At 48.3% G+C, this 14,498-nt stretch overlaps 1 protein-coding gene across 1 annotated transcript in view; it reads left to right on the top strand.

Annotated features, from left to right (window-relative positions):
* Positions 1–339: 339 nt before the first annotated feature.
* FAT4 (FAT atypical cadherin 4) overlaps positions 340–14,498 on the top strand; it is a 142,603-nt gene continuing 128,444 nt past the window's right edge. Inside the window, exon 1 of the mRNA XM_081208011.1 lies at positions 340–6,692. Coding sequence (XP_081064137.1) covers positions 1,398–6,692 — 5,295 coding nt within the window. The 5' untranslated portion in view covers positions 340–1,397. The remainder of the gene's footprint in view (positions 6,693–14,498) is intronic.

Raw genomic sequence — 14,498 nt, 5'->3', positions numbered from 1 at the left:
GCCCGACGGAGCTGCTCTGGCCGACCCCTCCGACGAGCGGCGGCTCCTCTCGCTCCTGTTGACTGACGCGCCGAGGAGCCAGTCGCGCGGGGGCCGAAGCGACCCCGGCTCTCCGCGCGGGGAGGAGGACGAGGGGCTGGGGGCGGAGCCGGCCGCCGAGCTGGGACTCGACGGGGAGGCGCGTGGGCGGGCCGGGAGGCGGCTGGCCAATGGGAGGCGGGCACAGGGCGAGCTCGCCGAGCCCGGGCGGGAGGGGCCGAGCAGGAGGGCGTCGCGCCGGCGAGTGAAGAGCCGAGAGCGCCAGGAGGGGCGTGCAAAGTTTCTGCCGGGCTCGCTGCTGCGCGGTGGGTGCGAGCAGGAGGCTCCCTCGCGCGAGCGCGCTCTCCTCTCTGCCGTCCGGCTGGGCGAGCCGAGCAGCTGATGGAGGCGAAGCGGGGACCCGAACTCGCGCCCAGCTGAGCGGCTGCCGGGCGCTCCGAGCCTTGCAGGGGAGACGCTGCAACCCAAAAAGTTCCTGCTCGTCTCGGCAAAATAAAAAAAAAGGCGTCTCCTCGCCCCGCGTCTCCCCTTTTCGTTTTGCACCCCTGATCTCCGGCGAGGTGTCTCTGCGCGCCTTGTGGGTGCTGTGCGCGCCGCCGGATGCCCAGCCCGCGGCGGAGCTGATGCTGGCAGGGATGTACAAAAGAGAGGCGAGCCAGGGCTGCCGCTCTTAGCCGAAGAGAACTTTTTCGCACAATGCCCAGGAGCGCTCCGAGCTGCGCGCACGTCCAGAAAGGCTCCAAGCAGCGGTGGCGACGGTTAAAGGTGGGACAAGACGGCGGAGAAAAGACGCTCGGAAGAAGCTGAGAAGGAGGAGGAGGAATCGGCTGCATCTTTTCCCTGCAAAGAAAGGACGCTGGGTTATAGCGAGCAAAGAGCGCTGGCGAGAGGGGAGCGCTGGCACTTTTCACGCCAAGTTGCTCCGTCGCGCGTCCCGTCAGCTCTCGGCGCGAGTTTTGCTGAAAGGACTGGACGGACTTTCCTCGCTCTCTGTGAGTAACCATCCAGCCCGGAGCCGCGGGGGGTTCATTTTGGCCAGGCAAACGCTGGTCCCCCAGCCCGCACAAGTCGCTTGAAGGGAGGGGAAGGGGCAACAGAACAAGCGAAGGCTGCGCCTCGGTGGGAGGCAGCGACGGCTCTCGGACCGACGGCTTGTTTCGCCCCACACGCGAGAAGAGATGCCCGCGGCTGCGGAGGCCATGACAACCCGCGCTTCCTCACCTGGGCTCCGCTGGTGATGTGGATTGGCGCTGCCCGCCCGACTCTCCACGGACTTTGGGCATCTCTGGGTTGTCTTGGCTTGCCTGCTCGGTTGGCCTTTGGCTGTGAGGGAGGATTTTTGCCCCGCCCCTCTCGACATGCTGGCTTGCACCATGGGCTCTTCCACCTGGCCTCTTCTCCCCTACTTCGCCTCCTTCCTGCTGCTGCCTCCGCTCCATGCCTCAGCAGAGCCCCGGCAGCTGTTCCAGGTGCTGGAGGAGCAACCTCCGGGCACCTGGGTGGGCACCATTGCCACCCGACCGGGCTTCACCTATCGCCTGAGTGAGCACCACGCCCTGTTCTCCATCAATGCCACTTCAGGAGACCTCCACACCCGTGCCACCATCGACCGCGAGAGCCTGGCCAGCGATGTGATGGATCTTGTGGTGCTCTCCAGCCAACCAACCTACCCCAGCGAGGTGCGTGTGGTGGTGCTGGACCTGAATGACAATGCTCCCGTCTTCCCGGACCCTTCCATTGTGGTGACCTTCAAGGAGGACACGGGGAGCGGCCGGCAGCTTATCCTGGACACGGCTACCGATGCAGACAGCGGGACCAATGGCGTAGACCACAGCTCTTACCGCATCGTGGGTGGCAACGAAGAGGGCCGCTTCCGGCTCAACATCACGCTCAACCCCAGTGGGGAAGGGGCCTTCCTGCACTTGGTCTCTCGTGGCGGGCTGGATCGAGAGGCCACCCCGGCCTACCAACTGCTGGTGCAGGTGGAGGACAAAGGGGAGCCGCGGAGGCGTGGATACTTACAAGTCAACGTCACGGTGCAGGATATAAATGACAACCCGCCAGTCTTTAGCCAGACCCTCTACCAAGCTCGTGTGCCTGAGGATGCACCTGTTGGGGCCAGTGTCCTGCAGGTGACGGCGGCGGATGCTGATGAGGGCACCAATGCTGACATCCGCTACCGCCTGGAGGGGACAGAAAGTGCTGCTGGAGATGGAACAGGGGCACTTCCTTTTGAGGTGGACCCGGAAAGCGGGGTCATCCGGATCCGGGAGGTGCTGGACTACGAGTCCCGGCGGCAGTACTCCCTCACCGTCCAGGCTACAGACCGCGGGGTGCCTGCTTTAAGTGGCCGCGCCGAGGCTCTGATCCGCCTGCTCGACGTGAATGATAACGAGCCACGGGTCAAATTCCGCTATTTCCCGGCCACCTCCCGCTTTGCCTCTGTGGATGAGAATGCGGCACCCGGCACAGTGGTGGCGCTGTTGACTGTGAGTGATGCCGACTCGCCGGTGGCCAATGGGAATATCTCGGTGTCCATCTTGGGTGGGAACGAGCAGCGCCACTTTGAGGTGCAGAGCAGCAAAGTCCCCAACCTGAGCCTTATCAAAGTGGCCGCTGCTCTTGATCGGGAGCGCATACCCACCTATAACCTCACCGTGGCTGTGATGGACAACTTTGGGGCTCCCCCGCCATCCCCCAGTGCCCTCCCCTCTGCCCTGAGCCCCGAAGGAGCTGCTCCTGCCCCGGTGAGCCGTTCCTCCGTGGCTAGCCTGGTGATCTTTGTGAACGACATCAACGACCACCCGCCTGTCTTTGGGCAGTCGGTGTACCAAGTGAATATCAGCGAAGAGGTGCCACCCGGGAGCTATGTGCAAGGCCTGAGTGCTACGGATCGTGACTCTGGTCTTAACGCCAACCTCAAGTATAGTATTGTTTCTGGCAATGAGCTGGGCTGGTTCTGTATTAGTGAGCACAGCGGCCTAGTCACCACCAAGAGCCTTGACACTATCATGGCTAGGCCTCTCCTGGGGGTTTCTGGCCCAAGCACAGCAGCTTCTGGTGGGCTAGACCGGGAGATAGCTTCCCAGGTAGTGCTGAACGTCAGCGCTCGTGACCAAGGTGTGCAGCCCAAAGTTTCCTATGCCCAGCTGGTCGTGAATATCCTGGATGTTAATGATGAGAGGCCCCGGTTTGGCCAGCCAGATGGTTATCATGTGTCTGTGGCAGAGAATTCCCCTTCAGGAACTGAGCTGCTAGTCGTCACTGCTGCCGATGGCGACTTGGGAGATAATGGCACAGTGCGCTTCTCCTTGCAAGAGTCTGAGCCAGGAGGGGTGGCGGGTGGTCTGTCGGTTGCTCCGTGGGGATTTTTCCGCTTGGATCCTATATCAGGCAGGCTCAGCACAATCTCACAGCTAGATCGGGAAGAACAGGGGCAATACACCCTGCAGGTCCTAGCCACTGACCTGGGCTCTCCTCCCCTCTCCTCAGTGGCTCAGGTTAATGTCAGCTTGCTTGATGTAAATGATAACAGCCCCCTGTTCTACCCTGTCCAGTACTTTGCCCACATCCAAGAAAATGAGCCTGCAGGCAGTTATGTAGCCACTGTGTCTGCCAGTGACCCTGACCTTGGGCTGAATGGGACCATCAGGTACAGCATCTCAGCAGGAGACACCTCCAGGTTTCAGATTCATAGCCTAACGGGGGTTATCACCACCAAAACAGTCCTGGATAGAGAGGAAAAGACTGCTTACCAGCTGCAGGTAGTGGCCAGTGATGGCGGCAACCTCCAGTCCCAGAACCAGGCAATCGTTACTGTCACTGTATTAGACACCCAGGATAATCCCCCGGTGTTTGGCCAGGATATCTACAGCTTTGTGGTGTTTGAAAATGTGGCCTTGGGTTACCACGTAGGCCGTGTTTCCGCTTCCTCTATGGACCTGAGCACCAACATCACTTACCTGATCACCACAGGCGATCAGAGGGGTATATTTGAGATTCACAAGATGACAGGCCTGATCACCACCGCCAGCGTCATAGACAGGGAAGAGCAGGCCTTTTACCAGCTCAAAGTGGTGGCGAGTGGTGGAACAATAACGGGGGATGCTTTGGTCAATATAACTGTCAGAGATTTAAATGACAATTCCCCCCACTTTCTGCATGCAGTGGAAAGTGTGAATGTGGTTGAGAACTGGAGTACTGGGCATACCATCTTCCAAGCCAAAGCGGTTGACCCTGATGAAGGGGTGAATGGCAAGGTCCTCTACAGCCTTAAGCAAAATCCCAAGGACCTATTTAATGTCGATGAGCATAGTGGTGCTGTAAGCTTGACAGGGCCACTGGACATAAATGCTGGGTCTTATCAAGTGGAGATTATGGCCACAGATTTGGGGGTCCCTCAGCATTCCTCTAGTTTCATTTTGACTGTCTCTGTCCATGATGTAAATGACAACCCACCTGTGTTTGATCAGCTCTCCTACGAAGTCACCATCTCTGAGCTGGAGCCTGTGAACTCCAGGTTCTTTAGCGTGCATGCTTCTGACCGAGATTCAGGCGCAAATGGAGAAATAGCTTACGCCATAATAGAAGGTAATACTGGAGATGCCTTTGGCATATTTCCAGATGGGCAGCTGTATATAAAGTGTGAGCTGGATCGTGAACTTCAGGAAAGATACACGCTACTGGTGGAGGCTTCTGATAGAGCTGTGGAACCGCTCAGTGCCACTGTAAATGTCACTGTCATTCTAGAAGATGTCAATGATAACAGGCCATTGTTTAACAGTACCAATTATGTTTTTTATTATGAGGAGGAGCAGAATGGTGGGTCCTTTGTAGGTAAAATCAGTGCTGTTGACAAAGACTCTGGGTCGAACGGTGAAGTCAGATACTCATTTGAACACATGCAGCCTGATTTTGAGTTGAATGCCATGAGTGGGGAAATTACAAGCACGCATCAGTTGGACAGGGAATCCCTTATGAGGCAGAGGGGGGCAGCTGTGTTTACGCTTACAGTTGTTGCAATGGATCAGGGGTTGCCAAAGCCTTTAAGGGACCAGGCAACTGTGCAGGTTTACTTGAAGGATATCAATGATAATGCACCCAAGTTTTTAAAAGAACTTTACCAAGCTACAATATCAGAACTAGCTGCAAACCTGACACACGTTTTAAGGGTGTCTGCCTCCGATGTTGATGAAAGCAATAATGGACTGATCCACTATTCTGTCATTAAGGGCAACGAAGAAAACCAGTTTACAATAGACAGTGGCACTGGTCAGGTGACTTTAATTGGCAAACTGGACCATGAAGCTACTGCAGCTTACTCACTTACCATCCAAGCAGTAGATTCTGGGGTGGTTCCCCTAAGCTCTGTTTGTACATTGAACATTGACATACTGGATGAAAATGACAACAGCCCTTCCTTTCCCAAGTCAACTTTGTTTGTTGATGTCTTGGAAAACATGAGGATTGGGGAACTTGTGTCTTCTGTTACTGCCACTGATTCTGACTCAGGGGACAATGCTGACCTTCATTATAGCATTACAGGAACAAATAACCACGGGACGTTTAGCATCAGTCCCAACACTGGCAGCATTTTCCTGGCCAAAAAGTTGGATTTTGAAACCCAGTCCATGTATAAACTAAACATCACCGCAAAAGACAAAGGAAGGCCTCCTCAATCCTCTACCATGTCTGTTGTAATATATGTCAGGGATTATAATGACAACTCACCCAAATTCCCACCTGGAGATATATTTAAGTCTGTTGTTGAGAACATTGCCATTGGCACCTCAGTCATTGCTGTAACTGCTCATGACCCAGATGCAGATATTAATGGGCAGCTGACCTATACAATCATTCAGCAGATGCCAAGAGGGAACCACTTCCGTATCGACGAAGTCAAAGGAACAATATATACCAGTGCCGAAATAGATCGTGAGTTTGCTAACCTCTTTGAGCTAACAGTGAAAGCAACAGACCAGGCTGTCCCTGTAGAATCTAGAAAGTTTGCTTTGAAGAATGTGACCATTTTGGTAACTGACCAGAATGACAACATTCCTACTTTTGTTTCACAAAATGCCCTTGCTGCAGACCCCTCTGTTGTGATTGGCACAGTTCTGACCACGATTGTTGCCGCGGATCCTGATGAAGGAGCAAATGGGGAGGTGGAGTATGAAATAATTAACGGGGACACAGACACCTTTATCGTGGATCGATACAGTGGGGACCTGAGAGTGTCAACAACCTTAGTCCCATCTCAGCTTATGTACAGCTTCATCGTTGCAGCCACAGATCTTGGCCCAGAGAGAAGGAAATCCACCACCGAGATGACTGTAATTCTGCAAGGACTTGATGGGCCTGTTTTTACTCAGCCAAAATACATCACCATTTTAAAAGAAGGTGAGCCTATTGGGACAGATGTGATATCCATTGAGGCAGCTAGTCCTAGGGGCACTGAAGCTCTAGTGGAGTATTTCATAGTCTCGGTGCGTTGTGAAGACAAAATGTTTGGCCGACTCTTTACCATTGGGCGCCACACCGGGGTGATCCAGACTGCGGCCATTTTGGACCGGGAACAAGGAGCTCGCCTGTATCTGGTGGACGTTTATGCCATCGAAAAATCTGCTGCTTTGCCACGAACTCAGAGAGCAGAGGTAACATCTATTTTATTAATTCATTTGAAAAGTAAATAGCTGTTTTGTTTTTGGTCCTGTCAGCTCAGTTCATTTATGCTGTTATCCTATACATATTTTTGTATCCAGTCCCTTTGCTTCCAGAGGAATTTACTTCAGAGTAGACTTGCATAGACTTCTCAGAAGTACGGTAAGTCCCACTGAGTTCAGAGGGACTTACTTCCAGGAAAACATGTATAGATTTGCAGTCTTTGTCTTACAGAAGTCAGCTGTTTTACAGGTACCAAGGTTTTTCATTGTTGGAATTTTTTTCTTCGCTGTATAAAAGAAACCTTTGAAATTGCATGTTGTTTTCTTCAGCATTAATATCCACTCAACAGATTGTGTTGGAGCAAAGCAGAGTTTTTGTTTTCTTTGACATCTGTGAGCTGATTAGCATTCTGCATAAGTGACTTTTCGTTCTAACTCACAAGCCAACACTCGGTATTAACTATTTGGCTTTAACTGTGGGCTGTGACATTTTCCCCATGTATGAAAAATGCTGCAGGGTACGGGGCTTTCTCTTAGGCCTCTTGCTGATCACTTCAGTTTATCTTAACTTGCTAAGTAGACTTTTGAGTTTTTAGCTGCTTCTACGAGAGAGTGGACTGTTTTCTTACTGATCATTGTTCAATGCTAGAGCATTTGGACAAGGCCCAGGAAAATTTTGACTCCCCTTCCAAATGAGTTTCCCTTCACCTCTGAACACAGCTTCTATTCCTCTGGTCTTGCCAATATTCAGGATTGTGTCTAAAGACTTGCTGATACCCTTAGGTTGTTACAGAAGCCAAATGGTGAATGTTAAAAAGACTCTGTTAGTAACCTGATTGGTGATTTAGAGTGAACGGATTCCAAAACATTAGTTATGATATCTTAATGTTCTGCCAAGTGTCTGTTTCTGCTGAAGGTGTTTTGCTGTTAAGCAAGCATATTTGTATAATCTTTCATGTGGCTAGAATGGGTATTGTCTTCCAGAGAGATAAATTTGGAAACTTCTCAGCCAACAAGGCGGGGCTTTTATTTTTTTTCCCCATTTTGACATTGTTCAGGCCCCTCTGACTCCTGCACTGTACTCTGAGTCACTGCATTTTTGTGCACTGGCAGTTCGGAGCAGAACCTCTTCTATACTCAACCAGCAGGGGATGCCGGAAGTGTAGAATGAGTCAAACATTTCCCTCATGGTCTTAAGCCTTTTAGTTCCAAAACTGAACACAACTGCATATTCCAAAGACTGATGTCAATATGCTAATCCACACTGCAACCCTCTGCAGGTTTACTTGGGAGTTGGAAAAGATTGCAAGCTTTAATCCTGCATCCATTTACCTGGAAATAAGCCCTGTTTAATTCACTGGGACATACTTCTGAGTAAACTTGCATAAGATTGCACTGTAAAACTCCAAATTTTCTTGTTTTGTCCGTATACTGTACTTGCATCAGTTTACTCTGGAATTATGCCTTTGAGAGGAACTGAGTTTGTGGACAGCAGCGACGGCAAAAACGCTGTTTGCATTTGTTTTTCACAATAAGTTTTAAAGGCAGAAAGTGGCTGAAAACGTGTAAAAGAGCATAATTTGTTGTTACATGATTTCTCAGGGCTTCATTAGAAAGATCAATAAGGAATTTGACCATATTAGAGATTTCAGCTCTGTTGCTATGTTATAATGAATGATTCATATTACTAGAAGGAGTGCTTTATTACGGAAGAAATAATGTTATCAACAGGTTTTCAGCTCCAACTATGAGTTCAACTCGGTTAAACCAAAGGAGCTAAGCCAAACAAGGTTCACATTTGAATTTAAAGATGTTATGAATTGGGGTGTTAATATATAGTATCCCATTATGGGAAAGTTAAGTGTAAGCTTGCAATCTCTTACTTGCATGCACTTAATTGAAGGTTCAAGACCTATTCATGCAAATAATAGGGTGGCTGTGGAAGGAACAGGTGATTACTTAGAAGGCCTGCACATGCCCTGAGCTACCTCTGCCCTGTCCCTGTCCTGTAGGACGCTGCTACTGGGAGGCTGGATCCATGGCGTCACCATGCCAAGACAGCTGATTTTCAAATAAATGTTCCACCAGGAGCTTTCAGGAGGCTTTATATTGGTTAAACATCAGCTTGATAAAACCATTCAGTAGTGGACAGCATAGTGGGGCAGAGATGCTTACCTGACCTAATGGCAGGTGAGTAACAGAAGTTTATCATGAGGAGGGGACGGGGAAGGTGGTGGCAAGTTCAGCTTGGTGCAAAGGCGCTGGCAGAGCCAATACACCATTCCTGGTGGTGTGTTTGCAACTCCTCTCTTCTCCCCCTCTTCCTCTTGGTAAAGAGCAGCGACTTACCTGCTGGGAGGTTAGGCAGGTGCCTCCATTTTCACCACACGGTCTGTTACTGAAACCAGTTATGTCGGTGGTGAGAAGTCTGCATAGGATTAAAACCCCAATGTTATAATTTTCCCAAAGAAGCAGAATAATAATCCACGTCCCCCTTTAAAATAGCAGCATCCTTTAAAAGTAAGAACTCATTGCTGCCCTGGGTGGTGCAATGGGTCATGGCGTCTGACTCTTAGCCAGAAGGTTGGTGGTTCGCGCCCACCCAGGGACGGCTCTTGGCAGAATTCCTGCATTGCAGGGGGTTGGACTAGATGACCCTCAGGGTCCCCTCCAACTTCATGATTTTATTATTTTTGGGGAGGAAGGACAAGATAGACATAACTTCATGCTCTGTACGCTGCTTATTTAAGTTCTATGGGCTTTCCTGCCCTGTGCTAAGCAAGTATTTTGAACAGGAGACAAGATTCTGAATAACTGCTTGATTGGCATGTTCTGCTTTTCATATTGTATGAAGACATGCTACAAATATCCTCACAATTTACACACAGTGACAATTCAGGTGGAATCGACCCACATAAAAAAAATTCTGAAAATGATTTTCTTTAAAGCGGTTTTTTAAAAAATGCATTGAATTTTCTATAAGGCTCACCATCGCCATCTAGTGCCACATTGTTTATTGCACTTAAAACGCACTTAAAGGTAAATGTACCCCTGAATGTTAGGTCCAGTCGTGGACGAGTCTGGGGTTGCGCGCTCATCTTGCTCTATAGGCCAAGGAAGCCGGCGTTTGTCCGCAGACAGCTTTTCCGGGTCATGGGGCCAGCATGACTAAGCTGCTTCTGGCGAACTAGAGCAGCGCATGGAAACGCTGTTTACTGTCCCGCCAGAGCAGTACCTATTTATCTACTTGCACTTCAAACTGCTAGGTGGGCAGGAGCTGGGACTGAACAACGGGAGCTCACCCCTTCACTGGGATTTGAACCACCGACCTTCTGATCTGATCCCTAGGCTCTGTGGTTTAGACCATAGCACCACCCACGTCAAAACACACTTAGAATGTTTTATTGGCAGCTGTATAGCTGCATCCTCAGACAGAGTAGAATTTCATTCCTTTATGATCAAGGACTGATTTTGATGTGATTTTATAGGAGTTGCTCTATGTATGCCAAAGGTGTAAGCAATCCCCCTTGTGTTCAAACAAATAAAAACACTGGAAGTAAATTAATCCAAGACACTCCAGTCACTGGTACCTCACTGGCATGGAAGCGGGGGGGGGGGTGCTTCAAAATAATTTGCATAACCACACCCACCTGTATTGTATTGCTCATATGACGGCCTGTTGAATTATAGATTATTTGAGATGTTACTTTCTTATGGAATCCAGGTGTTGTTGAAGTTGGGGAGGAATATTGTGGGGCGGGGTGTATTTTTACTTGAATATACCAGGTTTCAACTGTTAACTTTGAGTGCTTCTAACCAGAGTGGTATTGGTTGTGCTAAACATGCCATGATGGGGGATATATCCTGCCTTTTATCGCAGTGCAGCGAACCTCATACATTTCTAGCCTATACACATTCAGCCTGCAGTCCTGTTCACCTGTGTGAAATATGAAGTACCATTGATTTCAAAGGGATTTAAGCATAAGTAACTGTGCACAGGATTGCAATCATGTGCCACATCTGGAGCACCAAAGGCTGCTCTGATGCAGAGAGGGAAAGGGACCTAAACTTGGGGCAATCATGCTGTGTAATGGAATTTTTTGGGGTGACTTACTCTTACAAATGTATTTGAAACTTACATTCATAGAGCTTGTTGCCTTCATTTGGTTCTGTGTGAGAAGTCAGGCGATTTCTAAAGGAATCTGTTGGAAGCATGATTAAGATGTCTAGATTTTTAAAAATATATAATACCTTTATACAACTAAAGATTGATGTTTTCCTAGGAGTTTTCATATAACTATTTAGGCTCCCTGGTGTTTCTTCCCCCTCTTCCAACCTCCCCTTCCGCCGCTGTTGTTTTTGTAATCCATCATGAAGCCTCATGCTGTCCGAATGATAAAGAAATATTGCCACTAAAAGAGGCAGGGATTGTTTCAGCTTTTTAATTGTTTGAGCTTCTTTTGCTTTGTTTGTTGTGAATAGGTTTTTTTATCAGGTCTGAAGTCTTCTGCGTAAGAACACAGCAGGAGCATGGTTGCTATTTTGCAGCATTTCAAGGATCTAGCAATTAAATGTAGATTTCCCCCCTTCCGACTGATCTTTGATTAGTGGCAAAAAGACAATATACTCATGATTAGTATACTGACTAAGTACTAATAACAGTGCAGTCCAATATATAGCTACACAAATTTAAGGCTTGTTAAGTTCAGTCACTTATTCTCCACTAAGTGTGTTTACAGGATTGCAGCCTAAATATAGTACATTGTATACAAATACAGTTCCTGATTGAACCATTAGTTTGGACAAACTTGTTCCATTCATTTCTAGAGAGGGGTGTAATCTCCTGGATTTGTTCTGGGTTTGGGCTCTGTAGCCTCAGCTGTTTCTCCAAATTTAGGAACCTTGAATTATGCCTCCTCTGCCAGCCAATTCTGAGTTGGGAACCTTGCCATGCTCCTGAATGGGGAATGGTAAGCTTTCTTCGCTCTGGTGTGGCACCTGGAGTGCTGAGAAAGCAGTGTCCCAGAAACAAAGTGCTTAGGAAAAGATAGTTCTCTAGAGCGTGTCCTTACAGTTTAGACTTAGGAGACATGGTGAATTATGTTTCCCAGAGCCCCTTGCACCTGGGATGCTACTGTTGGGGTGTTCTAGGTGCTGTGGCAGATGGAAGGAGGTGAGGGAAGCATTGCTGTTTCTGTTCCTCACCCATGTGAAAAGAAAGGGAGGAGAAAAGGGGTGAGCTAGCAACAGGGAAGCTAGACATACCAATACAAGCCCAGTCCTGCGTTTGGAAGGGAATAGGCTTGCCTTGGGTTCTGAATGGGGGGACTTTGTGTTCTGAATTGCCCTAACTCCAAATTCACCCGCTCAACAGCTTGACTGACTGTTTGACTAACTTAGTTTGACTCACTTTATCTCTGGATTGTATGTATAGATATAACTATCATGACTTAGGGTGTTTCTGCCATGTTGATCCACATAGCGAGATGTGAAATTACTAGAAAAAATGCCTTTTATTGAACAGGTGGCAGACCAAATGATAGGGACATGTCCCTCTGCAAATGCCATTTTGTTAGTCTTGGGAGACAATGTGCGCAACACGAGACAGAAAAGCATGTCTTAATCCAGCATTTACTTGATTGCAGAGAAAATGCAACAGGACACTGATATTTTTCATAGTATGTTTGCCTAGGGGTCACACCTGCTTTCCTAATGAAAATGGAGAAGAAGAAAATGAGGAGTGTATAAAATCTGCCCTGTGATTTATTTATTTTTTACAAAATAAAATCAAATTTGTGATGGGCAGAATGAAAGCTTTTAAGAGTAGAAAGGTAGCTGTATAACTTAAAGCTGATCTTTATGGCCAGGATAATTACTTCTTTGAACTTACAGGGATACATTAACCAAGCTTCCTTGTGCTGGTCAGGGAGCAGGAAAAATATAACAGCATCTTACTCTCTAACCTACCCACCACACCTCCTCACATAGGTATAAAAACAGTTTGGGGAGGGCAATTTTCATCATTCAAAAAGGAGCTTTCAATTACAGCCTCCAATATTGCTTTTCTTTTTTTTAAAAAAAAAAAGTTGGGCATGAAAACACACAACCGGCATGTAACATGTAGTTTGGTGGCATGTTCTCTCTCAGTGGTGGGGAGACTCAGTTTCAGCCATCAAATTGAGCTCGTGCTTAATTAATCACAGGGAACGGTACCATATTATTTTAAATCCAATTCTTGACAGATTTAAAGCACTACATGACCTTTGCACTGATAGAGAAAGACGGAATTGGGAGTAAATACTTTCCTTGCAAGGCGAGATCCTATTGGGTAAGAAACAGAAATACACATGCCTGCCAAAATACTTGGCTCAAGCAAAAGGGACACAGATGGCTGTGACTGATAAATATGTCTATTGTTATTTTTTCTGATCAGCGCTTTGTGTATGAAATATAGGATTGTAAGATAGTAAGAGCAGCAATTTAAAAGGCTGAAATAAATGTTGAGAGTTCGTTGTTCTGCTGCAACTTTCTTCAGTGGTGGGGCAATGTAAGTCGAATGTAAGGAACAGCACAGAACCAAGACTGTTTATTTGATATTTATACTACAGGAAAGATAATAATCGGTACTCTAGGACTGTTTTCCCCTGCAGGTGAAGACAGGCTCTGGGAGTTTGAGCGGACAAGACCAATAATGGGTCCAACAGTCAAAAAGGCAGTTTCTGCATGTGATGTAGAAGGAAGTTAGGGACAGATGGGGCTCCACAACCTGGGATGGTAACCCATCTAGGTGAAGGAAGACTCTGATCCTAAACCTCCACTGCCTTGTGGGATATCTTTGGGAGAAGAAAAGGCTAAGGAATAAACCCAAATCTGGAGTGGAGTCCCTAAGATGGTTAAATGGTCCCTTGTGCCTCCTTCTGCCAACTCCTTCAGCCAACTGGTGCCAAATGTATTGCTTTCCTTTCCTTTGGACCTCATAAACAAGGCCGAGAGGGAGTCTTGTCATCTGGGCCTTGTGCCTTGGGGAGGTCACTTCAGTGCTGCTAACGCAGCAGTTTAACTTCATCCCTGGAGGCACCCTCCATTGTCTCTCGAGACAGATGGATGCCAACAAGTCTGTCTCCTTGTTCTATAAACCAGTCCATGTGTGCTAAGAAAACCTTGGAGTTGTAACACCTTCAGGATATTTTTGCCCCACAAGTGGGACTGTGGTCAGTTGGGGCATCAGTGGTTGGTGTGCTGGCATTGTTTAGTGATCAGCGAATGGTCTATTTATTCTGTATGGACCATAGAAGGGAAAGCTATTGCTGGGTGATAGAGCACATGTCTTTCATGTAGGTGGTTATGGGTTTCACTCCTGGTATCTCCAGGCTGAGCTTCTGAATGATGCTTTGTGTCCAGGTCTGTGGCTTTCAGGGAAAGCTGGCAATATTGATTCATAAGTCAGAGTTAAAGGCCAGGCGAAGCAGAGGGCATCCAGGACCTTGGACAGATACAAGGGGCCCTATGAAGGCAGCCTGAGGAAAACGTCTCAGCATGGATGCAGATGGGCTAGAGTTAGGCGCGAGTGTGAGGTGGTCAAGTTTGCTGTTGTTCAGTGTGGTTAAAATACAGTGGTACCTCGGGTTACAGACGCTTCAGGTTACAGACTCTGCTAACCCAGAAATAGTGTCTTGGGTTAATAACTTTGCTTCAGGATGAGAACAGAAATCGTGTGGCGGCGGCATGGCGGCGGCAGGAGGCCCTATTAGCTAAAGTGGTACCTCAGGTTAAGAACAGTTTCAGGTTAAGAATGGA

Source organism: Podarcis bocagei, assembly GCF_964188305.1.
Source record: "Podarcis bocagei genome assembly, chromosome: 9".
Classification (NCBI taxonomy): domain Eukaryota; kingdom Metazoa; phylum Chordata; class Lepidosauria; order Squamata; family Lacertidae; genus Podarcis; species Podarcis bocagei.
Note: the sequence above shows the minus strand (reverse complement) of the source record. Positions and strands in the feature narration are given on the sequence as shown.